The sequence below is a fragment of the Pollicipes pollicipes genome, unplaced genomic scaffold (genome assembly GCF_011947565.3).
Source record: "Pollicipes pollicipes isolate AB1234 unplaced genomic scaffold, Ppol_2.1 Scaffold_6686;HRSCAF=7923_pilon_pilon_pilon, whole genome shotgun sequence".
Classification (NCBI taxonomy): domain Eukaryota; kingdom Metazoa; phylum Arthropoda; class Thecostraca; order Pollicipedomorpha; family Pollicipedidae; genus Pollicipes; species Pollicipes pollicipes.
In genome coordinates, this window is record NW_023596921.1 from 8,539,243 (window position 1) to 8,566,932 (window position 27,690).

The window sequence follows — 27,690 nt, forward strand, 5'->3', positions numbered from 1 at the left end:
CCAGGCGGACACCTCAGTCTTCCTGCAGTGGCGCCGGCCGCAGCAGGTGCACGGCTCCATCGACTTCTACCACGTCATGTACCGCAGCGAGTACGACAACGAGTTCCAGGAGGCCACCATTCCCACCTCGTTTAGCATCGAACAGGAGAAGGTGGGTGGCAGACACGGCGCCGTGACACGCGAGAGAGGCGCGCCACCTATCGGGAGCTGACGGCAGCGAACTCGTTCACCAAACAATGCCTCAGCTACACAAACTTCCTGATTGCTTTCCTGCTTAGCCTGATTCTCTTCATCTCACTAACATTTGCCGTTTAAATATGTATGAAGCGAGGCGTGACAATATCTGCCGCCAAGTTGACTGTGTTCGAGGCGCAAAGCGGTGCCAAGTTGTTTTGCAGCTGCGCACCCTATTTCGCCACGTTTGTGCCGAAGTCCAAAGAAACTTCCGCTGCCCGCAGGTCCTGCTCGCCAATCTGACGGCCAACACCATGTACGAGGTGCGCGTACGTGGTGTTACCAAGTCGCGCTTCAACGCCAGTACGCTGTACGTCGGCCGCAGCTCTGAGCCGCGCAAGGTGCTGCTGCAGCCGGACTGCGAGCGCGTGCAGTATCTGCGCCGCCAGCGCGAGCGGCCCGCCGCCTGGGAGCTCGGCTCCGGCATGGTGGCCGGCGTGGTGTGCGCCGTGCTGGCGCTGCTGCTGGCCGTGCTGGCGCTACTCGTCTGGAGGTCAGTGGCGCTGCAGAGACAGCTGCGCTGGGCGGTCTGTGGGTCAGGAGAGCAGGTGCTGTTGTGTCTGGGAACGGGCACCCTGGTGTTTAGGAGCTGATCGATATAATTTGGGTGGGTAATTCTGGAGAAGAGCATCTAAACCTCTATCTTATGCTGGTATGAGCGGCATAAGGCATTGCGGGATTTTTTGACTAGGCATAGTGAATCAATGTAAGAACCAAGGTGAAAAACAGCAGAGGACGCGGAACACAGCGCTAGGAGTGGCAATGTAGGATGAGCAAGCCTGAGAATAACTGTTTTATGATGCTATGATGCAACGAGAATAGAGAGCAGCATAGGCAGATTTTTACGTGCTTTTGGAGAATTTTCAGCAATTATATTTTACGTATTAGTGCTCAGGGGCGGCGCTACAGATTTTGAGTTGGAGCAGGATTTTCCAGGGGCCTCCTGGATCAAATCGGGCCTCCTGACAGGGGTGCCTCCTGCGCGGTGTGGTATTCGATGGAGGCTATTCTATAGACTTACTTCCAAGGACATTTGCCCCCCTATTGAACCGTTACTTGTATCATCTCCGAGTGAATAGGCGTGGGCGGCTACAAAGTCACGAATGGAGGCTTTCTTGGCATCCAGGAAAGGGCCCCGCTAGCCCAAAGCAGGATTTCCTGTTCCAGTGCACGGCCTCCCAATATTTAGAGGGACTCCTAACACGGAGCAGGATGTTTCCGAATCACGAAGGGGTCTCCCAATCCGACCAACGAGCATCACTATCTCACAGCAAGGCATTCCAGTCTGGAACCAATACCATTTGATGCATGAAACGGGTCTGATGTTCCAGAGTGGGCCTCCTGAATGTACAGGGTGCCTCCTTACCCAGAACAGAGGCCGCGTAGCTTGTAACGGGGTCTCCCGAGGCAGCAAATGAGCCCCTTAACGTGACATTGGGCTCTGATCTATAGCATTAACAGGAAACGGGTATCTTGATGTAGCAAAGGCTCTTCTGAACCTAGTTATCATTCTCTAGCTCAGTTATGGGGGTCTCCTTTATCTAAACTTTCGCACTCTGCGGGTAGCTTCAATGCTTTTAGGTTTAGAAAATGAGGCCTCCGAAAAATGGGGGAGGGGGGTGGAGAAATATACCCTGGGAGGCCAACTTCCCTTTCTGCCCCCCCCCCTCGCCCAAGTTGGGCCCCCGCTGTTGGTGATATAAATGTGTAATATTAGTAGTGTTATTTTCATAAAAGAAAAGGCATCTGACAAAAGATAATTTAGCTTTAAGGACGCGTCAATTGCGGCGATTATTCGCGCCCTGACCAGGCATGACATCATCCATGCACGATGTACATGCGGAACTTACTATATGTGCGGAAGCATGATATCCAGTCTTGTAAATCCGCTGTCTTGGGCACCCAGCGGTCTTGTTCTGAATATGTCCGAATAGTTGATTGGTGATATATATATATATATATATATATATATATATATATATATATATATATACAAATATGTGTGTTTGTGTGTGTGGTGTGTGTGTGTGTGTGTGTGTGTGTGTGTGTGTGTGGTGTGTGTGTGTGTGTGTGTGTGTGTGTGTGTGTGTGTGTGTGTGTGTGTGTGTGTGTGTGTGTGTGTGTGTGTGTGTGTGTGTGTGTGTGTGCTTGCGTGTGTGCGTGTGTGATGCCTAACCACTGACTAGGAACCAAACATCATCTTTGAGATAGTATTTGGTGCTTTACGGCGTAGCCGCAGGCATCTGCCCTTAGCTTCGAACTTCCAAAGGTATGAGGTGGTCTGGTAGTGGGATGAATAGCATACATCCTTCTCCGTCCATTTCGGGCAAAATCTCGGGGAAAGTAAATACTGAGGATGAGCTTGAAAACCTTTGCATTCTTGCAACCTACTTTGGCTCTGAGCTCAAATTGGTTCTGCTATACGCCCTGGAAATTCTGATTTCGTGGGGCTGTTATTTTCATTCGGACGATACCCTGCGCCTATCTGACGGTCGAATCTTTACCCAGCATGAATGCTAAATCTGGCGGCAAACGAATCAGGCCCTGCGCATCCGCCAATACCTGGCCGAGTGGCGGCATTCGACGGATAAATCTGCACATGAATGAGCCGCATTTGAATAATGTAATGGGTCCTGCATTTGCTGTTGGTGCGGAAAGAGCGGTGTCTGTCGGACCAGTGCGCCACTCGCACCGGATGCCGTGACGTCAGTGGAGCCTCGGCCAAGTCTGCCCTGACGGTGCTGTGACGTCAGCGGAGCTTCGGCCGAGTCTGCTCCGCCGATGCTGTGACGTCAGCGGAGCCTCGGCCGAGTCTGCTCCGCCAGTGTTGTGGCTTTGGTGGAGCCTCGGCCGAGTCTGCTCTGCCGGTGCTGTGATGTCTGTGGAGCCTCGGCTGAGTCTGCTCCGCCGGTGCTGTGACGTCAGTGGAGCCTCGGTCGTGTCTACTCTGCCGGTGCTGTGAGGTCGGTGGAGCCTCGGTCGTGTCTGCTCCGCCGGTGCTGTGACGTCGACGGAGCTTGGGCCGAGTCCGCTCCGCCGGTGCTGTGATGTCGGCGGAGCCTCGGCCAAGTCTGCTCCGCCGGTGCTGTGATGTCGGCGGAGCCTCGGCCGAGTCTGCTCCGCCGGTGCTGTGACGTCGGCGGAGCCTCGGCCGTGTCCGCTCCGCCGGTGCTGTGACGTCAGTGGAGCCTCGGCCGTGTCTGCTCCGCCGGTGCTGTGACGTCGGCGGAGCATCGGCCGGGTCTGCTCCGCCGGTGCTATGACGTCAGTGGAGCCTCGGCTGTGTCTGCTACGCCGGTGCTGTGACGTCGGCGGAATCTCGGCCGTGTCTGCTCCGCCGGTGCTGTGACGTCGGCGGAGCCTCGGCCGAGTCTGCTCCGCCGGTGCTGTGACATTGGTGGAGCCTCGGCCGAGTCTGCTCCGCCGGTGCTGTGACGTCGGCGGAGCCTCGGCCGAGTCTGCTCCGCCGGTGCTGTGACGTCGGCGGAGCCTCGGCCGAGTCTGCTCCGCCGGTGCTGTGACGTCGGCGGAGCCTCGGCTGAGTCTGCTCCGCCGGTGCTGTGACGTCGGCGGAGTCTCGGCCGTGTCTGCTCCGCCGGTGCTGTGACGTCGGCGGAGCCTCAGCCGAGTCTGCTCCGCCGGTGCTGTGACGTCGGCGGAGCCTCGGCCGTGTCTGCTCCGCCGGAGCTGTGACGTCAGTGGAGCCTCGGCCGTGTCTGCTCCGCCGGTCTGTGACGTCGGCGGAGCCTCGGCCGAGTCTGCTCCCGCCGGTGCTGTGACGTCAGTGGAGCCTCGGCCGTGTCTGCTCCCGGTGCTGTGACGTCGGCGGAGTCTCGGCCGTGTCCGCTCCGCCGGTGCTGTGACGTCAGTGGAGCCTCGGCCGTGTCTGCTCCGCCGGTGCTGTGACGTCGGCGGAGTCTCGGCCGTGTCTGCTCCGCCGGTGCCGTGACGCGTGATGTGAACGGTATCGGCGCATCGCTGGTGCTCGATTCTCGAACCAGGCAGCGTCGCTGATTTGTGTGACGGGCCGTGAAATCGTTGCTCTTATCACGTGACGGCATCTCTGTGACCTTTGATCTCCGTCGGCTCCAACTATCCGGACCATCAATTGCAGGCATGCATTCATATTCTGCATTCAATCATCATCCGACTCTTAAAAAGCTATTACTGTCGCTCGCATGCCAACTTCATCACTCAAGCGCGCTGGTGTTCAGATGAATACTTTTGAAGATGATCGCATTGATAACGACAAATCACCAGCTAAAGACCACAAACAACAGACAGCGGACCTATGTCGAATCCGTCATTACCGCTCGGGTCCATCTCCACCTCGCAGGAAGTATTTCCAAGCGTCTTACAACTACCTGGATGACCCGCACAAGGCCATGTCGACGCTCTCCACCGACTGGGAGTCCGACTCTCCGGACGGGCCAGCGGGCGCCACCCCCGTCCACCTCTTCCCCAAGCACGTGACGCGTCTGCACGCCGACGGCGACATCGGCTTCAGCAAGGAGTACGAGGCGATCCAGGCCCAGACGCTGCTGGACGGCCACACGTCCGAGCTCAGCCAGCAGCCAGAAAACAAGCACAAGAACAGATACCTTAACATTGTAGCCTGTGAGTGAGCGCGCAGAGGTTTTCGGTAAACGCCCGTAGATGGGAGCTTCTGCCTCACTTTTTTTTTGTTGTGACGCTGGAGATGTCATGTCCTGCCATGTCCTCCCGGTGCACGCAGGACATGACTGCCAGGATGCAAGGATGCGAAAGGCTAGTTATTCAATTGTGCTGTTCTTAAAATGTTACTAGGTAACGTTAGTCAGGCGCCTTTTGCAGTTACGAACTGTGCATATTAATTTATTGAATGTTCAAGACCAAAGGATAATTTTTTACGATGACGACATAACCGATTTATTTCGTTCGCCCCAGACGACCACACGATGGTTCCTCTTCAACCGACGAGTCCCCAGAAGAAGGCGGACTACGTCAACGCCAACTTCATCGACGGCTACCATAAGCCGCGCGCCTACATCGGCACCCAGGGCCCACTGCCGGAGACGTTCGACTGCTTCTGGCGCATGGTCTGGGAGCAAGACGTGCACATCGTCGTCATGATTACCAACCTGATGGAGCGAGGACGGGTAAGCCTGCCTGTCGGCTGCTGGCCAAGCATGAGCTCGTCACCAGCCCATGCTGTCGGAGCTCCTATCACATCGGCAGGCTAGCTTCATTGACACCGAATAGCCCGCTCGAAGTTCGCGCGGTAAAAACTTAAGTGCTTGTTGATTGTCACGACGAATGGCGTCCGCTGTCGCCGTACACAGGATGCAAAAACGTCTCGCATTGGAATTCGGACAACCACTCACGCCTCGTCAGACAGGTGCGCCCCGCACGTGGTCGCCAGCGGTGGCGCGCCAGGCCTGGTCCCCTTCACGCATGCGGCGTCAGGTCACGACCCGTCAGGTGACGCAAGTCGTCATCAGGGGGGAGGGGGGTATACCCTCTGTACTTGCAGGTCAGACCAGTGGCCGATCAACCAATCGCGGCGTGCCGTGGAATGGCCGGTCAAACCGCGCATGCAGGGGCTTTAGTGTCGCATGGGTGCGCGCAAACCAGCAGTGGTGAATGGCATCTCGTCGACCTGGGCGTCCTATTTTTTATCTAAGACGTGAGTGCTTCTTTTCAGATAAGATGCACTGTTTATTCGATTAATGGGTTTCAGAAGTTTTAAAGACCTTTATGTTGTTATTTTCGTGCGTCATTACCCTAATACTGATCGTGAAATATTGGGGTGGGACCGGGAGTCGTCATGCTCCAAAAGTCTACCGCTACCAAAAAAGATATCTCTGTTTCCTTGCAGAAAAAGTGTGACCTCTACTGGCCCCAGGAAGGCAAGGAAGCCTACGGCGACATTCAGGTCACTGCGCTGGGTCAGAATGTCATGGCCACATACACCATCAGGAAATTCCGCATACGGCATCTGCAGGTTAGTACCCCGAACATGAACTGCTCGTCGTGGAAAACTAAAATGAATCGCTGACAGCACTGCAGAGCGTACTCGTGCATAACGCCAGACATCGTATTCAGTCTCAAACGACCGTATTAGTTAAGCACATGGAATTCCGGTTGTCTGTACCAATGCTCTCGAGACCCAGGCTCCTGACCCCGAGTGGCACTCATATCAGCCGGGGTCCGTCATCCGGCTTGTCGGATACCTCCCGGTACACAGCTGTAAATTACTGTGCAGCTTGCAGAGGGTCAGAGATCCCGTATCATCCGGCGGTCGTCTGTTGTTTCAATGTACGCCGTGTGCCGTGGGTACGTGTCGTATGTCGTTTTGGATTCAGACCGCTTCTCCTCTCGCCATGCCAAGGGGAAGACACATGTTCTCGCCGCATTGATACGTTTGCACATGCATGGATCCGTGACCGAATCGAGCTGGTCTCCGTTGTGGAAGTCAACCAGCTGGGTTATTTACAGCAATTGGGAAACATTTGACATTCAGCTGCCTTGCATAAAGTATGGCAGTTCGATGCCACCGACAAGACGGAAGAAATAGAGCTAAAACTGCTCGGATTTAGAGGCTGCAGCTTAGCTAAACATATCCCGCTGCCGAAAAACCGTTGCCGGCCCAGGATCATATTGACAGCAATGACTCGTATGTTGTCTCTTGTTGTCGGTCTCCTTCCGCGTGTAATTCGCGCAGCGGCCTCTCACCGACCGTCTGGTTCTGTGCAGCTGGACAAGAAGCGTAGCCGCGGCGCCACGGAGCGCGTCATCTACCAGTACCACTACACGAGCTGGCCGGACCACGGCATCCCGCAGAGCCCGCTGCCGATCCTCAGCTTCGTCAGGAAGTCGGCCGCCGCCAATCCGGAGGGGGCCGGCCCGATCGTGGTGCACTGCAGGTCAGCGGGAGGTCCGGTGTACGGCCTCTTGTTGTGGACTTCTTATGTATATGTCTGTGTGTGTGTGTGTGTGTGTGTGGTGTGTGTGTGTGTGTGCATCTCTCTCTCTCTCTCTCTCCTCTCTCCTCTCTCTCTCTCTCTTCTCTCTCTCTCTCTCTCTCTCTCTCTCTCTCTATCTCTCTCTCTCTCTCTCTCTCCTCTCTCTCTCTCCTTCCTCCTCTCTCTCTCTCTCTCTCTCTTCCTCTCTCTCTCTCTCTCTCTCTCTCTCTCTCTCTCTCTCTCTCTCTCTCTCTCTCTCTTCTCTCTCTCCTCTCTCTCTTCTCTCTCTCTCTCTACTCTCTCTCTCTCTCTCTCTCTCTCTCTCTCTCTCTCTCTCTCTCTCTCTCTCTCTGCCTCTCCCCGTTCACTCTTCCTCTTCCTATTTGCCTACTTGTCTCCTTTCCTCTTTCCTTACAAGCAGAGTTTAATGAAAGGACTAAACGTTCATTACATCACCCTCTTGGGTGCGTTGGATCATAAAAGAGAGATATGTTATGACTGTGTACACCTGCGCGCCCTAACACCCGGGCCTAATTGACAGTTAATGTCCCGTACGCTGTTTTATAAAGGTAGTATTTCATCTGCCGTAAAGGCAACGTCTTAATTGTGCTTTGCGCACGCATAGTTCATGCATTGCTTTAACGCACAGATGCGTACGTTGCGCCACGTTAGCTATGACCCAGGGACAGTCACCCTAAGACGGTCGGTCCCACGTGGCGGCAGCGCTGGCGTGGGTCGGACCGGTACCTACATCGTCCTGGACTCTATGATGCGGATGATCCGGGCGAAGGGCGAGCTGAACGTCTTCGGCTTCCTGAAGCACATCCGGACGCAGCGCAACTTCCTGGTGCAGACCGAAGAGCAGTACATCTTCCTGCACGACGCTCTGCTGGAGCTGGTGGAGAGCGGCGAGACGGACATCCACAGCACCTTCCTGCGCCGCTACCTGCACAACTTGCAGACCACTGAGCAGGACATCTACCCCTGGTACAACCTCGACAGGCAGTTCAAGGTGGGCAAGAGGTGAAGCTAGGTTCGCGGCTTGTTGATGCAGCTTCAAAGGAGTCATCATTGGTAATCACGCCTGGCCGCCGCATCACCGGCAGTGCAGTTCATGTATTGTACGTGTTGTGCACTTAAATATGTCCTTGCGATGCATCTGAAGCCATACGCTGTGGGTAGGTGCATTGAAGCTGTGTCGTGGGAGAAACTCGAAACATGGTGTAGACTATTTCTAAGGGCAGCCCGATCGACGGCGCGCCTCTGAATGCCAGCTCATGTTTACATCACGACCAAGGTAATATCCGCACCGCCAACAAACCCCGACGTGGCTTCAGCTGATCAACTACGACCAGCCGACCAACAAGAGCATCGCGTCGGCGCACCACCAGCTGAACGTGCCGAAGAACCGGCGTCCGGACCTGGTGTCGACCGAGGCGAGTCGAGTGCGGCTGAGTCCACGCTCCGGCGTCGAGTGCTCCGACTACATCAACGCCAGCTGGCTGCCCGGCTTCAGCAAGCTGGACGAGTTTGTGGTGACGCAGCACCCGCTGGCCGCCACCGTCACCGCCTTCTGGCAGATGGTGTGGGACCACAACGCGCAAACGATTGTCCTCCTCAGTCCGGTTGATGATCAGGTCAGTGATACAGAATGGAGCCAGTGGCATGGTGGAGGGTCCCCGCAGTGCGAGATTGTTCGGACAGCTCGTTGCACCTTGGTGGGTATGCTCGGTAGTCACGGACAATGGCAGCAGTGAGTGTTGGCTGTCGCCGTGCTTAGTTTTTCTCGCGTCAGGGAAAGTTTTCATTCATAGGTGACTGGACCCCGGATGATGTTGTGTTGTCTCGACAGCGAGTTGTGAGGGTAGTGTTTTGCTGTTATGATGCCCACGTGTTGCGCCACTATAACCCTCCGGGACCTCGTGACGCCTCTGATCATCGTTGCAGGAGTACTGCATCTTTGGCCGATGGAGCACGACGACATTGAAGCCGACCAGTTCCGGGTGCGCTTTATCGCCGAAGCGCAGAGGCGGGCCGTACGTGCTGCGCGACTTCACGCTCCAGTCGCCAAACGGTACGATCGAAGCGCTGGCTGCCGAATGGCATGGCCTCTTAGCGTCGCTGACGGTTCGATTTTCTGGCGTTGTGTGATCATATCGGCTGGCAGCTCGGGCGGTGGCACCGTCTCAAACATTTTCGTCAGAGGGCCGGCCCCGTTTTGAAACTCCGGCTCCATGGATGATGACGCTGGTGTTTCTGCCGGCAGGATGAGTACGAGCTGGCAGTGCGCATCATCCAGTGCTCCAGCTGGCCGGAGAATTGCAGCCCCATCGTGCGCGTATTCGACTTGATCCAGGTGGTGCAGCAGTGGCACCTGGAGTACCAGAACGGGCCGTGCCTGGTGGTGGACCGCTTCGGCGGCACCGAGGCCGCCACCTTCTGCTGCCTGACCACGCTGATGAAGCAGCTCGAATACGAGTCGCACGCCGACGTGTACATGTACGCGCGTCTGTACCAGGCGCGGCGGCCGGGCGTGTGGCGCTCGCAGGACGACTTCCTCTTCCTGTACCGGGCCGTCGAGGCGCTGGTGGCGGACGACGCGGACGCGCCGCCGCCGCCGCCGCCGCCGGACGTGACGGACGTGCAGCGCCAGACGCTGAAGCCCATCCTGAAGAAGGCCGGCCAGCGGCAGCGGCCCGCCTCCACCGCCACCGTCCGCATCCCGCCGGACGGCATGGAGAGCGTCGTCGTCGACGTGGGAGAGTACGTCACGTGAGGCCGGCGGCGCGACCGGTGACGTCGCGCCACGCCGCCCTCCGCCGCGCCGCTGGCGGGCCCCGGCCGACGCCGGGGAGCGGCGCACGTCTAGTCGGCGGCCGAGCGCCGGCGGCGGCTCGCCGCAGTGTCTCGCCGGCGCGCCGCGCGTCGCCGCGACGCCCGCCCCCTGTCGTCTGCGCTTACCCCGCGAGCCGCGTGCGTTCCGTTCATGTTTTGGCGGTTAGGCAGCGTTTGCTGGCGTCCAGAGCGGCCAGCGTCGTACCTGTCGATGCCAGAATGTCGTTGGTGAACTCGTGCTCTGGTGTATCGATTGCGCTCCAGCTTGATTTGCGACGGGTGTTCGTGGGTTTTTGTGACACTTTAAGTGCTATGTGCGTGTTTACGACATGAATGCCTCATGCCCATGTATTTGTCACTGCTCAAGAATCAGTTTGATTTCGTCGGACCACAGGACTACCTGAAAGCTTTGCTTTATGATGAGGGATCTTTGTGGACTCGTTGTCCGTGTAGGTTCAGCCGTTGTTGTTCATTGTAAGAATGTGCGTCGATTGATACTTGACTGACTGGTATGATCGCGCGGGCTGAAGCCAATTTGCTTTATTTTCTGCTCTGCCCGTGGCAGATTTTACACTGAGTGGGGAAGTATGTTCCTGTGATATTTTGGTTATTGTTTTTGATAAAATAAAGCTGATGTTTGATTAGGAATGCGTACTATCCGTTTGCTGGAATATAGGCCATTGTTGATGGAACGAACCGAGTTGCTCTTCCATTCAACATTATCTAGTGCGATGAACCATATGTGAGCTGAAATTGACGAATGTTCATTTTGAAACCGAATGGCAACATGGGTATTTGCCATCGCAAAGATGAACCATGGAAATACGGAGGTTACTTACAAATGAATACACAGCATACGGAAAGCAAGGTGTCTCCTTCCCGGGCAAAAAGGCCGTTTTTCGCCTCAGCTTGCATTTCCGGGCAATTTGATAGACCTGTTTCAGACTGATGGGTATATATTTGTTTTCAGAAAGACGTAAAAGTATTAGCTTTTAAGATTTCTTAGCACATTTAGCCACTTGACCTAGCGATCAAAAATGGACCGCAAGGACAGTATATGATGTATCCGATGACATAAAGGGAAACTAAGACTTTCTGGGAATCCGAACGTCAATAAATCTACACTAGCCTAAGGAAGATGCAAATCAACAACATGATCCCACATCTGTCTGTGTCTGTGATCTCATGCTGTTTTATTACTCTAGCGCTTGCTGTCTGAGGCAGCTTCTGGCGCTCATTTCAAATTTATTGAAATCAGTAACAACATTATAGATCTTCCGTGAACTTTTTTTAAGGTCAGAATAGGTCACTGACCTAGAACGGCCAAGGTCAAACTTTTGTTTCTAGGAGCATATTGCGTAGCGTAATTTTAGTCGCTTATTCGAATGCAGAACTCAAAGCAGTCGTGTATGATTTTGGTCACCATGGCTTCCGGAAAGTCGAACCGGTCATTGACTTAATGATCGTGTGACTATTTGCTTAGAACAGGTTTCCACATTCTGTGGCACTTTGTATACACACTTGGAGTTAAACATTTTTCTTTGGCCCGAAGGTCATGACTTGGGAACCTCAAATTTTCAACCAAATAGGCTCATTTACAGAACAACATATCTTGTAAATTTAGCGTCTCTACCTCTCTTAGTTCCTGAGATCTCAGCGGGGTCAAATTGAACCCCACATGAGCTAATGGTATCCAATCGGCCGCCCGGGCGCATGTTAACGCGGCCAGAACACTTTCCTGATCTCAAGTCAAGGGGCGCTAGGGCGCTGATTTTTTGTCATCTGGCATTTTTTTTTTCTGTGTGAACATGTTGGTGATAGGAAAATGAACTTAAGCCCGAACAGAGCTGACCTGTTAGGTGGTGACGATTTTGAGGTGAATAGCTAGAGCAAAGCTCAGAATAAAAGCTCAGCGGAAGAGAAAGAAAAGTTGGGCCGGAACTGATCGTCGCTCTGTCTGTTAGTCTACTAGTATTCAACAGCAAAAAGCAGGTGATATTTATGAGAGTCAAGTCATTTATGTACTATCAAGCACGATGACCTATGTAGATGTGGTATTACAAAAACATTGAATCTGTTGGTGCTTGAATTGATTGAAACTCAATTCCTCTCGAGAAACTGAAACTCAATAAAAAGTTTGGCCGGTATGACCTGCGCCGACCTACGGATTTCAAACTAGTCCTTTGAAATGCATAGGTCAGCACATGTGCTTGTGCTTGAAAGTGATCTGAGTATGTGTTGAAATGCCATAAAACATTCCGTGAAATGTCAGGTTCATGAAAAGGCGCCCCAATACGTGTTCGAATCCGAATGCGGGGTGTTGCCAACTTCATGGACATCTTTATGTCCAGAGGTCGCCCAGCATGTGTTTCACCTCAAATTTTTGTCAGCACCATTGCCCAGTTTTATCGTGCACCAGATGGCTTCTGCTTCGTTGAGAGTGTGTCGTAAGGGTTCCTAATTTTATCAGAGCGCGGCGATAAATTGCCAAAAGCCAATTCTTTGGTGACGGCCTATGGTGTGATAATGGCGCGAGGGAAATTTATTTTGCATTCAGGACGGCCGTGGGGCAAGTAACGACAGAGGTAAATCATTACACAGATGTGCGGTCGGCAGCCTCCGCCCTTGACCAGCATAGACAAGGCCGTATCGCACCGTCCCACAGTGTCGGCCCGGTCCTCCTGTCGAATTTCGTGCCGCCGCTGCTAGTATCTGCTACACGCTGTCGTTAATGGTATCTGCTAAACGCTGCCGCTTATGGTATCTGCTATAAGCTGCCGTTGATGGCATCTGCTACACGCTGCCGCTGATGGTATCTGCTACACGCTGCCTCTAATGGTATCTGCTACACGCTGCCGCTGATGGTATCTGCTACACGCTGCCGCTAATGGTATCTGCTACACGCTGCCGCTGATTGTATCTGCTACACGCTGCCGCTGATGGTATCTGCTACACGCTGCCTCTAATGGTATCTGCTACACGCTGCCGCTAATGATATCTGCTACACGCTGCCGCTGATGGTATCTGCTACACGCTGCCGCTAATGGTATCTGCTACACGCTGCCGCTAATGGTATCTGCTACACGCTGCCGCTAATTGTATCTGCTACACGCTGTCGCTAATGGTATCTGCTACACGCTGCCGCTAATGGTTTCTGCTACACGCTGCCGTTAATGGTATCTGCTACACGCTGCCGGCGATGGCATCTCCTATACGTTGCCGGCGATGGCATCTGCTACGCGCTCATTTACTGCGCACGGACAAAAGGCCAGTGCTGGCATTCTGACACCTACGCTGTGTTCATCCAACGACGCATGCAGCCTATGACGAGTTAATCGGCGCAGTCGGATTTCCAGGTGCGGGAATTATCTCACTTTTCCGGGACACACAACGCCGTGCGTGTAATTACCGACGAAAATGGTGTCGTGTATTGTTTAACAACCGTTGGTGATTTAGGTGTCTGACCCAACAGTCTATAGATGACTGCCATGAGACAACGCGATTTAGCCATCAGGCCACCGAAGGCAAAGCAATGTTGGGTTATTTTACCGCTGCGAAACGAAACACAATGGAAGTTTCCGAAAGGACGACGAGATCAGTGGTGTGGAACGTTCAATTTGTTCGTTCAATATTGACCATCCTGTTAGGAGCGTCCGAGAACACACCAAATGCACAACTTAACCATCCCTGCGCAGGCCGGGCTTGACACAATGAAACCTTTCGGTACGCGTCTGCCACTGCCGCACTCAGAGTGGATTAGATCCATCGCTGCAAAAAGGAATCCAATTTCACCCCGCCGGGACAGCGCTGTAGGCAGGCCGACCCGCCGTCGCGACGCATCCGCACGCAGCAGGACCAAGGCCGCTGCCTCCTCGCAAGACCAGTAAGCCGTCGTTTCATCGACAATCGATGAGCTCAATTCATGCGGATCAAACGGAGTGCTGCATTTTTCGCCAAGTTGGCCTCAAGACGGTCGCCTGGCGGCAGCCCCAGGCGGATCGCCACGCTATTTCGCCGCCGTCTTCAGAAGACAACCGCAGAAAAACAGGCCTCGTCGCTCACCTACAAACATCGCCGGAAAATCAATGACGGGACCTGTCAGCGTGGCTGTGCTGCGGACAAAACTTGGGACCGAGTTACAAAAACAGCAGCGCGGTCTGAACCGACATGACCGGCGCTTCGAGACAGCGTTTTGCTGCTGGCGCCAGCCTGCAGGCTTAAGTTGATCTCGGCGTCACTGACCAGCGTCCCGATGCTGGCGCCGGCCCCCAGGCTTGAGATGACCTCGGCGTCACTGGCCAGCGTCCCGCCGCTGGCGCCAGCTTGCAAGCTTGAGATGACCTCGGCGTCACTGACCACCGTCCCGCTGCTGGCGCCAGCTTGCAGGCTTGAGATGACCTCGGCGTCACTGACCAGCGTCCCGCTGTTGGCGCCAGCTTGCAGGCTTGAGATGACCTCGGCGTCACCGGCCAGCGTCCCGCTGCTGGCGCCAGCTTGCAGGCTTGAGAGGACCTCAGCGTCACTGACCACCGTCCCGCTGCTGGCGCGAGCTTGCAGGCTTGAGAGGACCTCGGCGTCACTGGCCAGCGTCCCGCTGCTGGCGCAGCCAGCAGGTTTGAGATGACCTCGGCGTCACTGACCAGCGGCAGACGCGTCACTTAACGACGAGCCGTGGACACTACGTCACCTCAGGCGTGGTGTTCTCTGCCTCTGATAATACGCGTGATATAATAAGTAATGCGCTTGATATGCGTGTCACCAGCACATGACGCGGCCACACGGTGTTTAGTGCCTTTCTGTCGTGCGTGGTGCGCAGGGCAAGTAGCCAGCTTGAAGTATTTTGAAACGGACGCATTGCTCTACCAACGTGAACGTGAACACACGAGAGGGCGAGCTGATGACTTTGACTCACGCTGCTTAGATGCCATCCCGACGGTGGACAAATGACGTCAAGTGCATTGTCAAGTCTTAGCTAGGACAAGCACCACTGGCATTTGTGAACATTCAGTCGGGGAGTCTGGAAGCATTATATATATATATATATATATATATATATATATATATATATATAGGTATATAGGTATATGGAGGCATTAGGTTGGCTCACAATTCTCTGATCTTTTAACCTCTATGACGTGAGCACTTTTAGGATTGAGCTAATCTTTGGAATACTTTACTGAGTGAACTCGTCCTGGTGTAAAGCCACGAGCTGGGAGGCTGTCCTGGTGCCGAGTGTCGATCTGGGAACGTCCTCTCATTTCCAGTTTCCACAAGTAAGGTAAGAATCGGAACATTTTTTTCGTTTTATGGTTGCTACTTACAAGCTTAAGGTAAAGCCAACGTTACGACGTGCATTTCACAAAGATGTACGCAGAGTCTTTTCCTGTATTGGTCTTTTAAAAATTGGCTTTTAGGGAAACCAGTAGATGATGAATTCAATAAAGCTCAATGCTAGGCATTGCCAATGTCGTGACATTTGTGCCATTGCTGAGCATTATCGTGCCAACAAAAAGCTCGTAGTCATTACAAAAGTGGCACTTAGCTTTGCATTCTTTGTGGTTGATTCGCTGCACGTCGCTCCACATACCATCTAATGACACCGCTTGGCTGAGCACCAATTGTTCGGTCGCTTGGCCGTTTTGATCGACGACATACGCTGCGCATACGCTGATCGTGCAAAACCTCAGTTGGACCTCAATTTCCCGGTTCTCCTATAATTTTCCTCCACCATGATTATACCACGAATCCCATACATTTTACGCAAAATATCATAGATAACTTCATAAAGAGTGGTTAGCAAAATGCACCAGCGAAACACGTCGCCTCCTTATGCTCTTTATTAAGCGTGGCATGCACGATCGATGAAGAGTGAACACGAAAGCGCGGATGAAGACAGACAAAATTGCAAGCGAGTTCGTTCATCTAACCCTGGCCAGGCTATTCCGCATCAGTCATGAACTGATGCGGAATAGTCATGAACATCTGCTGATCGTCAGGCCATGTCCACCAGTCAGTGACAGAAGATATATGCGACAGAGTTTCAGCATCCTCTATCTAAAATGAGATCATTACACTGGTACAAAATGATGGCATTGGCGTTTGACCGTCCATCAAACGCTACCACATGGTAGGACACAATCAAGATCCTTCGCGCCCACTGGCAATGAAACGGTCATGATTTATAGTAGTCACGTCTGCTCCTAAGAGGGCATCCTTCAAAACGGACGCAAGCGACGGCACAGTTTTTCAAGAAGAGAAGAGCGCAGTCCATAACACTTACCAATTAAAAAGATAAGGCTGGACATTGGAGGGCTCTTCTGTCAAATCTCCTCACCTCTGGAGAAATTAGTCGTGGCGTTGGACAGTCAAGGGGCTGATGCAAGTCCGGCTGCTGACATAGCATCCACCACGCGGGCGGCGTGAGGTCAGACGGTGGCAGTACAGCCTCTGACGGCGTGCCAGCCCCAGCCGGCCGGCTCTCGCGGCCAGCGCCGGCCACGGGGAGCGGTGTTGGTGCCGCGACTGGACGGACGCGGCGGCGCCTCGGCCTCGCACTGGTCGCTGGTGGGACCCGGTAGTGCCGGCCTGTTTAGGCACTCCATTGCGTGGTACAGCATCGCCAGATCGTCCTGCACGGCGAGGTCCGTCGTGAGTCATGGGTATTGGATGGGCAAGGCCATCGGAGACGGTGAGAGGATGGGGTGGACAAGACCACTGCAGACGGCGAGAGATGACATGCGATCGGGAAAAAATGTTTGAATTCGGATTGGAAACGTTTTCAGCGTTGATTTAGGTTTAAGTGGAAGCAACTGCTTTCTGCGAAGGAATATCATGCTGCATTTGGCCTTATATATACATATATATATATATATATATATATATATATATATATATATATATATATATATATATATAGCAGACTGTTATATATGTAAATACATGTACATATATATATATATATATATATATATATATATATATATATATATAGCAGACTGTTATATATGTAAATACATGTACATATATATATATATATATATATATATATATATATATATATATATATATGTATATACATAGAATGCTCTCACCTATGCTTTCTCACATGCATGCTTGCATGTGAATGCATTTGTGTGGCATCATTCTCGGGTACATCATCATTTCATAGCGGTAAGTGTTGGCTCGCGTGCACGAAAGACCACAAGCTATATGAATTATCTTGCCCAATAAATGACAAATAAATGGAAACCGGCGACCAGTCGAAGATAACAAAGCAAGCAATTAGTCTCGCGTTACCCGTAACTCGCCTGCATCTCGACAAATGGGGCCTCTTTCACCAAATCCGGACGCCAAAGCTAGTTCCATGTCCCATGCATCCCATGCTTTATTATTCAGGCCATTACTATGCCCTTAGTTATCACAATCATTACTTTTTTACTCACACGCTATTGTCATACATTGCGGTCATTGTTGCTCAGCCATTACTGGCCTTCTCGCCATATTGTCACCCAATGCGGGTCATTTGTCTTCTTATCGAAAACTCCCACGCCTATCACAGGCTATTCATGAAGCCCAGGGACGCAGTTCTTGTACAGGCGGGAGCGGACGCTGGAAAGCCCAGTTCCCCAAAATATGCACCCAGACACATCAGCATTGAATGTGACGCAAGCAAAATCCCGGAGGAGCGCATCTTGTTGGCAGGGCTGACCATGTGCCCCACTCGCTTAACGTCATAAATCATGTTCAGCTATGTCTGTCAGGGAGCTCGTGACCAATGCGTCGTTAACGTCTCATGCTGAAGCATGCATTAACATTCAGTACACGGTCAGACAGCTTCCATCATTCTTGAGCTGCATGTGCTTACACAAAAGGTGAAGTACAGAACGCGTTCCACCGAATATATATGTACACGCACACACGCACGCACGCACGCACGCACGCACGCACGCATGCCCGCGCGCGCGCGCGCACACACACACACACACACACACACACACACACACACACACACACACACACACACACACACACACACACACACACACACACACACACACATATGTATATATATATATATATATATATATATATATATATATATATATATATATACATAGGCATACAGCCAACAGTGGGTACACAGATTAGCACCGATGACCATCTGCACCGGTGGCGAGCACGCACCGGTGTCTGCCAGACTCCTGGGCGTCTCATGTGGCACATCTTGGCGTACATGTAGACATCCACGGCGTTCTCGCTGGCCAGCTGTTTGGCCAGTGTGGTAAGGCAGCAGAACATGGCCGCCTCCGTTCCGCCAAACCTGACGCCGCACGCAGCACACCCTCCGTCAGCGCCGATCGACACGGAACGCGCGGCGGATCTCAACTTGACCTCTCATGACCTGGAGCCTCGCTTGCTGTCCCAGACTAGGCACTGAACTGGGTACATGAATGACTCACAGAAAAAGTTGATTCCAAAACCGACACCATGAAAACTGCATCGCAAGTATGGAGGGAAGAGAACGGATAACAAGGATAAGTGGATAGATCCATAAATGCACGCGAGGCACCATATATGTCTCGCAATTCCAGGATACCTTTGAACCATGAACTGTGCTTTACCACCTACATCACCGCTAGGGATAAATCCCCGCCACACGCAAACCACCCTCACAGAACGACGACGTTCACAGACCGACGACATCACAGACCGACGACGTGTTTATTTGCGACATCCTTCCACCACTAACCTGTCAACCACCACCACCGGCTCGGCCTGGCGCCGGACGGCGGGCCGCAGGAGGGCCCGCACCAGGCGGAGGGGCGAGCCCACCTCGCCCCCGGGCCACTCGGGGCTCGCGACCAGCCGTACCGCCGCCTGGCGGCCGCCGCGGTCCGACCGCAGCGCCAGCTCCAGCGGCGCGAGCGCCGGCGCCGACTGCGGCGGTGACAGGGGCTCCGCCAGCTGCACCCGGAAGAGGTCGCCGACGGCGTCGTCACCCGACACCGGCCAGAACCGCGGGTAGTGCTGGCGGGTGTAGGGGAGCTGAGATCACCGCCAGCGTCACAGGGTGAGAAGGGGGTCCAGAGGTGTTGGTGCAAAGCCGGAGGAGGGGAACAGCGTTGAGGTTCAAAAAGAGTGGTGTGGTTTGAACCGGAGTTAGAACCATGGTGTCCACAAGCGAAACTGATAATTGCAGCGGGAAGGAGGCCCTTCACAGGGTATCCGGAGCGGGTGGGTGTCGTGGAGGGGTGGGGGGCGCCTAAGGTGGCCCGATAGTGTTAGGTGAGTGATATTGCTCTCGCAGATCACAGAAGTCACCAGGAGGACATCGTGTGAAATGCTACGATTCCTTAACGATGCTGCAATCGAAATCACGTAGCATCAATCCTGCCTGCCTATTCTAACTGGCGGGCGTCATCTCTTCCTCCCACTTTTCATATGACGTCACCATTCAACCATCCTTTCCACCTCTACCGGTTTACATCTTCTCACTATATTTAGGATACCAGCTACATTTATACAGCAATGCCACTCTTGTTTTCCGTTAAATACAACTGTTCAGTATGAATGAGACGAATATCGCGTCCAGATCTGCAGGGGCGATGTCACACTTCTGTTCCCTAAGATCAAAGGGAAAAGTTTGACCCATTCTGATGAGTGTCCACCACTTTGCGAAAGGCAGGGTCTCCGAAGCATGTGATTAGTCCTACTCCAAGAGTTGGTTCTCAGATTCGATCGTACCTGCTCGTCAATTGGAGAGAGGACGACCACGGTTTGCACGCTGTGCTCCCACACCATCCGCCAGAAGTCATCCACCGTGTGCGCCAGCGGATGCTGGGTGATGATGAACTCGCAAGGCCTGTCGTAACCTGCGCAACATCAGTCAGACAACGTTAGTCTAAAACGCAGGGAACAGAACATGCGGCAAATAATATGACATGTCGGAAAGGCAAAAATAATTCAATCGCTGTGAAATATTAGGAACCTAATCAGCATGAAAGCGTACAGTTTATTTCTGAATATGCAGCACCGATCCAGGGCTCCAAAGCGGTCTCGCTTGAGGTTGCCGAGTCGCCTGCCCTACCCGTGTCTGTCCGATGTCAGACGTACCTGTCAGAGGAGTGGCGTTGATATAGTCGCTGCCCTCGACCCCTTGCAGGAGCGAGAGGTTCACCCGCCACCGGTCCAGAGGCAGAAACAGGCCGCTGCGATTCCTCGCCTGGTTCTGCCTGGCTGACGTCATCTCGTCCGCCGACGGCCGGTATGACGTCACCAGCTGCTCGGCACGGAGAACAAGCACGTCTGTGCGGCGTGCCACCGGAGCGGCCGCGCAGACTCAGACTTACAGAGAACTGATGGCCATCGGACTGACCACAGCGGTGATAGCAAGCCAAGCCTGACAGAGCGCCTCAGCAGCACCGCCGGCACCCCCGGCTGGGTGACGCTGTTAACTCACGGGGGTCGGTCAGCACCGGCCGGCCTGACGGCACGCACCTAGCACCCGTGCGGCGGAGGCCACTGACCTGATACTGGCGGTCGAGCGTGAGGCCGGGGTGGTGGCCCGGGTCGCAGGAGCGTAGCCGGTGTAGGCACTCGCCGAGCCGCGAGGCCGGCACGTCAGTCTCTCCCGCTTCCAGCGCCTCCAGCAGCGCGTCATGCACGAACACGTACTGCTCCTCCGTCGGCACCACGGAGCCGCGCTGCGTGCCGATGTGCTTCAGGAAGCCGAACACGTTGACTGCGCTCCGGAGCCTCAGCATGCTCATCATGGCGTCCAGCACCACGTAGACGCCGGTCCGATCCGCACCGGCTCTGCCGAGAAATGAGCAAACACGGCGCTGCGTTGCCGGTCCGAGGCATAATTGTACTGGCGAGACATGAACAAACAAGGGATTATGGTACTGGTCCAACCCACACCGGGACTGTCGAAGCACGAACGAAAAAAAGGATCGGTGGTGCGGTCCGACTTCCATGTGGACTACCACCGGGACACTTGCATACTTGAGGCTGTGGTGGCGGTCCGGGCCCCACCTGTGCTACTGGAATACCAACATACCAGATGTGGTGGCGGTCCAAGTTCCACCTGTGCTACCGGGATACTAGCATACCAGATGCTGTGGTGGTGGTCCACGCCCCACCTATGCAACCGAGTCACTAGCATACCAGATGCTGTGATGTCGGTCCGAGCCCCACCTGTGCTACCGGACGCAAGCGTGCCAGACGCTCTGGTGTTGGTGCGATCTCTAATTCCGCGCTCCAGCTGGCCATGGCCTCGGGCGAAGCGATTTACACGCCTTTTGTGTTCTTGCAAGCCGTCCATTGCCTTCGAACAGGCCCACTAGACATCGCATAATCGTACCTGTTGCAAGCCGGCCATTCATGCAGCTTACAGTAGACGGCTTTGGGTAAGTTCAAACATTTTTGCAACATGCAAGAGCATCATGATCTGACTTGATTCCACAAACAATGTTGTGCAGGGAATCTTGTCTGGAGCACAAATCTAGCAAAGAACTACGTTCAGCTCGCAGATATTACAGCTAAGGCTTAGCCGATTGGAAAGCCGCTGAGGGACAGCAGGACAACGCCAGAGGATTGGCTGTCTAGCCGATCATTCTGAGACTATCGGTAGATGTTCATGACATCTGATCCCGTCAGGCCTTAGCCTCAGGATGATGGGTTGTGTCTCGCCAAGCTGCACGTTCCGGACACCTGGGTCCGCGTCCGCTGCACGTTCCGGACACCTGGGTCCGCGTCCGCTGCACGTTCCGGACACCTGGGTCCGCGTCCGCTGCACGTCAGGGACACCTGGGTCCGCGTCCGCTGCACGTTCCGGACACCTGGGTCCGCGTCCGCTGCACGTCAGGGACACCTGGGTCCGCGTCCGCTGTACATTCCGGACACCTGGGTCCGCGTCCGCTGCACGTTCCGGACACCTGGGTCCGCGTCCGCTGTACATTACGGGACACCTGGGTCCGTGTCCGCTGTACATTCCGGACACCTGGGTCCGCGTCCGCTGCACGTCAGGGACACCTGGGTCCGCGTCCGCTGCACGTCCGGGACACCTGGGTCCGCGTCTGCTGCACGTCCGGGACACCTGGGTCCGCGTCCGCTGCACGTTTCGGACATCTGGGTCCGCGTTCGGGACACCTGAGTCCGCGTCCGCTGCACATCCGGGACACCTGGGTCCGCGACTGGTGTCGCTCGGGATCGAGGTTTACGTGAGCAACGCAGCCAGCTTGGCTCAGTTCAAAACCGGGAGTCTTGTTGCCAGGAGTAGGGTCACTGACGGAGACTGTGGTCTCTTTTCCACCCGGAAATTGAGCGAGGGTGAACTGGGATTAGCCGCAGAGTTCCACCTCTTCGACAAGAGGTTCATGTTTTGAACATTGGGTATGACGGCCCAAAAGAAGGGCCCTGGTGTGGGAAGCTATGTGAGGACTGAGAAGCCACTAATTGAGCAGTGACTGACACTGAGTGACACTGAGTGACACTGAGTGAAACTGAGTGACACTGAGAAGACTCCCATGACGAACTGCACGCGTTATTGTGCATAATAACGAAAGAATGGAGTGCAGTGCATCCTCCTGCAATACCGCTCCCACTGCTGAAGTGGGAGACTGCGGGATATCAGAGCCCACGCCCAGGGCCACGGTCTTCTATATAACACGCTATGCCACCCGCAATAACTGTTGCTGTTTATGTTGCATGACCTAGTGGGTCGTGGTCGTGAGTCGTGACCTCACAGCAAGCGAGGTCACAACTATTCAAGAGCGCCACACATCAAATGCGCCAGGAACGCTCCCGTTTTGGAATGTATGTGTGTAAGCACAGCACAGCACGGCACAGCATAGCACAGCACGGTACAAATAGCAAACAACTGAAGGAGGCCGACGGCGATGCAGGCAAGCGGATGCAGGATGCAGGCATGTTTGCTGTATCAGCACACGGAAGCGATGCAGGCAAGCGTAAAAATTAATCGGTGTGTGCAAACAGCCAGCGGCTGCGGCTGACCCAAGTAAGCGGTCCGAGGCGCTAAAAGGACTGAGTGGCTTTGACTTAAAGTGCCTGAACCGAGCTATGGACTGCAGCACGCAAGCAGAGTTTATCACTGAGAGTGCAAAGTTACGAGAGCCAACAAAATGCACCATTTCTACCCCCCCCCCCCCCCCTCCCCGAGGTGACGGATAATAATTGTGCAGATCACCTATGCTTTCTAAGCTGACAACCACACACTCAGCTCTACAGACAGAAAGAATATGCTGAGTATCATCTGCTGACACACTCTTCTTCCCCAGTAGACAGCTGATTTCAAAAGTATAAGGGCGAGTTCGAATTTCCTGCGCAAGCTGCTTCTGCTCTCGATCGCGCCCAATTTCTTTGAGTTGAATCTGAACGACGCTGATCTCTGGCTAGTGATCAGAATACAGCGACGCACAGTCAGTGGTGTAATTTCCGTAAAGCTTCCGTGATAACATACGCGTCCTTCTCCACTGCTGAGTGCCTCTCTTCGCTCGCATTAAACGTTCTGGAGGAGGCCACGGGACGACGAGCCTGATTTAGAGTCGCAGTCGTTGTTGTGTGTGTTGTATCAGTCCGAACTGCAAATGACATGCTTTCCTGGATGAGAAGCACTAGCACATTGCAGGCCTATTAAGGGGTCTGAAAGCCTGCTCAGTAATTTCAGATAAGAAAAATGATGTGACACGAAGTTTTCACACGTAGTTGGGAATCTACAAGTAGAAGTACTAGTAATACGAGGACATCCCCAGAGTCAGACGTAGCCAGCCCATGTTTTCGGGAAGACGGCACGCCTGGAAAAAACCGCGTCACTGGCAACAAACTTGGTGTCACCACTGAATACAGCATAGCCCGGGATGCTCATCCAATCCACCGAGAAAGAGCACTTGGAGTTGAGCGTTAAGCCCGACTTCTTGGCAGCCTCGGAGAACTTGGTGAGGTTGGCGTGCTGCTCTGCCGTGCTTTGACCACAGACGGTGGTTTGTTCCGGTAGCCAAGTGTATCAGAGACCCTGTTGCCTGCGCCCTGTGGCGAACCGACTCATTATGCGTTGTCCATTCGTGACACCGACTGCACGTTTTTCGTACGTGATACAGCAGCTGTTTGCATTCCTGGAAGGCCGTGAAGGAATTGCCCTAATGCCGGACCAGAAACCAATAATAGGCAGATTAGAGGTCAACGACACCGACCAGGTGTCGTGCCGCATGACCGACTAACATACTGCGCTTTGAGCAGTGATATCTAACAGGCCTCGTCGAGTGGCTGATGGCCTGAGAGTAGTCTTTGTGGAGTGGGTGATGGCCTGAGAGTAGTATTTGTGGAGTGGGTGATGGTCTGAGAGTAGTATTTGTGGAGTGGGTCATGGTCTAAAAGTAGTCTTTGTGGAGTGGGTGATGGTCTGAGAGTAGTCTTAGTGGAATGGTTAACGGCCTCAGATCCGTCTCACCACACGCCCTTCATGTCGTTCATTTGTGGTGCCCATCGAATGAGTTGGCCGGGGAGAAATGCTGGGCTTGAGGATGTCGCCACCCAGCAGTTGTCTCGCTTTGTTGTACAGGACCTCCCTGTCAGAGGCGCAGACAGTTCGACTTGGAAGCGAAGAGCGGAACAGGATCGCTGGGTTTGTAGTTAGTGATGGTAAAAGAGTAGACGGGGTAGTTAGTCCATAGCCAGACAGCCAGCTAGCGACCCCCCACGTCGACCGTAAGACCGACCTGCTGTATCATGAATCATGCATCATAATGACATCGTTGTACAGTTCAGGCCGGATACCGATTCTTACATCAGGACAGAACATATGGAACATCATATATGGAACATCAGAACAGGACATATGCAGAACATATCTAAGAATTAGAATGCGCAAAAATATGGGTACATGCAAGCGATTTCAAGCAAACAGGCATCCCGCAACACGCATCAATTGTGCATGCAAACGTTTTTAATTTAACAGGCATCGCGGATCACCTTTAAACATCACTCATACACGTAAACGACTTTAAGCTGGCGCACATCACACATCAACACATCGAGGTGCTTATCACGTCAGCATAATCGGTCATGATGAGCCCTGTACGTTAATGCCTGGTCACCGACCTCTTATAAGAATGTATTCACTTACTGTCTGGATGGCCGTGTGCTCTGTCGTTTACTTTTAGGTCTAAAAGGGACGTAGGGTCCATACCTTCCTGGATTTCAGCGCGAGCGCGTTTTGCCATAAAATGGTTACCGAAGTGGATATTCCCAGCTTTGTTTTTAGCTTCTCACCAGGTGTTCATTATGTTCTAAACATGTAGGGTGTATGGACTCCCTGACATGGACCAAGTCCCTTCCACGTTTCTCTCACAGTTTACACTTGATGTCGTAAACTATGTTTTGCGTGCAAGCCCCTTCAAACCCAGACTTGCATAAAAAACATCTATGGTCCCGCGGGCACTTGGGCTTCGAGACAGATTTCATTAGGGACTTTTTAGCTTATTGTCCTTTTTCCAAGCCATCTGTACGCGCAGTTCTGCTTGCCTAACGATTTGTTTGATTTTCAAAGCGAGTGCTCACCCGTGCAAAGCACTGTCAAGAACCCATCGTTTAACAGGACATGTTCTCGCCTCCTACCACTCATCCACCATGCGTTTTATATTGATTACCTCTTCCAACATTTTACTTAAAAGTCGCGGAGAATATCCATTGCCCACAGCAAAGTCCGTATTTGGTTCATGCTCTATCTTTCCTTTTCACTGCTCAATAAATTATTTAGAGCCCTATGGAAGCCACGAATTATATTACGTTTAGTGGCAGTTAGATGCGCAAATTAAAAGCGCAGAACTGTATCAGAGTTCTTGGACTTGATTAAGAGCTTCGTTACTAATGTTGTGCGGTTCTTCCTCCTTTGTACCGTCACTAGCCTACTCCAATATGGGTCCCTTTTCGTCCCCTGCATGCTCCAAAGCAAAGGCAAATTTGGGTGCTGGTTGTTCATAAGCTCTAAAGATTCTTCAAGGGCATGTTGTCTGTTTGTCCATACTCCAGCACAATCATCGAGAGAAACAGCCTGTCTTCACCTTCATGCCAGTGATAGTCTCATTGACTCGTGCGTTGCCATATAAATTGAGCGTTTTTAGTGTTATTTTTAACCGTGCTCTTTAGCAGCATTTTCTTCGGTGAAAAACTGAGTAGGAACCCAGTCCCTCAGGTAGAGGCCGAAAAAGAACACCACAGAGCACAGTTAGCGGAAAACTTTCGGACAAAACCATCAAAGATCTAAGGCCTAGACACGGTGGAACGTCTGTGTCATATGGGTTGCCTAAGGATCACAAAGCTGCAGTGCCCCTTAGACGCGATATATCTGCGTGTGGTAGTCCTACAGAAAAGCTCCGTGTCTTTTAGAGAAAATACTCAACTAACTCTTGAGGTTTGTTCCCACTTATCTGTGGGACACCAGACACTTTAAAAAAAGGCTTTTCATTATTCAGAGACAGAGATTGCCAGAGGGCAGTACTGTCATTAATGTATATTTCGTCAATTTGTATGGTGGTATACCAGTCAGTGAGGCTAGCACTGCCGTGAAAGCCAAAGTGCACGAACATTTCCATGAAATTGATGCTGTCGGTCTATAAAAAAGAGATCCGCACTTTTTATAGCAGTGTGTTCAGGATGATGTTTTATCTTGCGGGGATGATTACCATCGACGGAAATTGGGTAACAATGGGGAACCCATGTTCTCCTCCTCATGTGATAGCATTTTTAGACTAATTTGAAACGAAAGCCTTGGCTTCCAGCTGGTTAAAACCAACTCTCTTAGCTATGCTATACATCGACGATTATGCTGGGGTATGGACGCACGGACAGCGTGCCTTTGAATACTTTTTAGGGCTCATGAACAACCAGCATCCAAACTTAGCCTTTGCGATGGAGCATACATGGGACGGAAGGCGGCCATATTTGGATGTAAAAGTGACGGTGGAAAGAAAGAACAATCGCAAAACGTAAGAAACGGAGCTCTATATAAGCCAACCAACCCTGGTATAATTTCCCACTGCAAATATGTGCATCCAATTTCCACTAAGGATAATACGATGTCTAACAAGTTCCATAGGGTTTTAAACAACTCATTAACACGCGCTCGATGGGCAGTCAAATTGACCCCCTCTCCCTCCAAAGGTTTTTTGGAATGGTTTCCGAACGGCGTGGTGTAGCCACGCCAAATTTGGCATGGTTGTGGACGATCAAATAGCCAATCGATTGACATGCCAAGATTACATCTACCTTTCACGGCCGCCGGTCTGCAGCAGGTCAGTCAGACCATGAATTTAACAAAGTCATTTTCTATGGAATTGTTCAGCCTGATGCAACAACGGAGCGCTGCACGAAGCCATACATCTCTGAGACGCTTTCTTAGGTAGCAAAACAATTGAATAAACAAATGCCATATACGTAGGCTTAGGTATGATGGTCATACCAAGGTCAACTTCAGCCTGTTTTATTACTCTGGGGCTTGCTGTATGAGTCTGGTGCTCATTTAGAGCTTATTGATGACAGGAATGTCATCATTCATCTTCCATGGACTTCGTAAAGCTCATTATAAGTTACTGACCTAAAATGATCAAGGTCAAAATGTTGCTTCTAGGAACATGCTGCAAAGCGTTACTCTCTGTCGCTT

At 52.8% G+C, this 27,690-nt stretch overlaps 2 protein-coding genes across 2 annotated transcripts in view; one reads left to right on the forward strand and one right to left on the reverse strand.

Moving 5' to 3' along the window:
* Window positions 1-9,954, forward strand: LOC119107406 (tyrosine-protein phosphatase 99A-like). The gene is made up of 10 exons (XM_037230842.1): window positions 1-151; window positions 459-727; window positions 4,571-4,851; window positions 5,161-5,372; window positions 6,092-6,217; window positions 6,970-7,139; window positions 7,902-8,190; window positions 8,516-8,815; window positions 9,126-9,305; window positions 9,445-9,954. The coding sequence occupies exons 1-10, from the start codon at window positions 77-79 to the stop codon at window positions 9,952-9,954; spliced, it is 2,412 nt and encodes an 803-aa protein (XP_037086737.1). The 5' UTR covers window positions 1-76.
* A 5,891-nt stretch (window positions 9,955-15,845) lies between these two features.
* Window positions 15,846-27,690, reverse strand: part of LOC119107407 (tyrosine-protein phosphatase 99A) — a 36,918-nt gene continuing 25,073 nt past the window's right edge. The window contains exons 15-21 of the mRNA XM_037230843.1: window positions 20,540-20,828; window positions 20,127-20,292; window positions 19,758-19,885; window positions 18,963-19,040; window positions 18,763-18,890; window positions 18,198-18,333; window positions 15,846-16,642 (exon numbers count right to left, since the gene is read on the reverse strand). Of these exons, the coding sequence (XP_037086738.1) occupies window positions 16,439-16,642; window positions 18,198-18,333; window positions 18,763-18,890; window positions 18,963-19,040; window positions 19,758-19,885; window positions 20,127-20,292; window positions 20,540-20,828 (1,129 nt within the window). The 3' untranslated portion in view covers window positions 15,846-16,438. The remainder of the gene's footprint in view (window positions 16,643-18,197; window positions 18,334-18,762; window positions 18,891-18,962; window positions 19,041-19,757; window positions 19,886-20,126; window positions 20,293-20,539; window positions 20,829-27,690) is intronic.

Coding starts and splice junctions, on each gene's coding strand:
- LOC119107406 (XM_037230842.1), top strand. CDS start 77: ATGTACCGCAGCGAGTACGACAACGAGTTCCAGGAGGCCACCATTCCC. Junction 6,218..6,969: donor TCCGCATACGGCATCTGCAG/GTTAGTACCCCG, acceptor GGTTCTGTGCAG/CTGGACAAGAAGCGTAGCCG. Junction 9,306..9,444: donor GCCTCTTAGCGTCGCTGACG/GTTCGATTTTCT, acceptor TTCTGCCGGCAG/GATGAGTACGAGCTGGCAGT.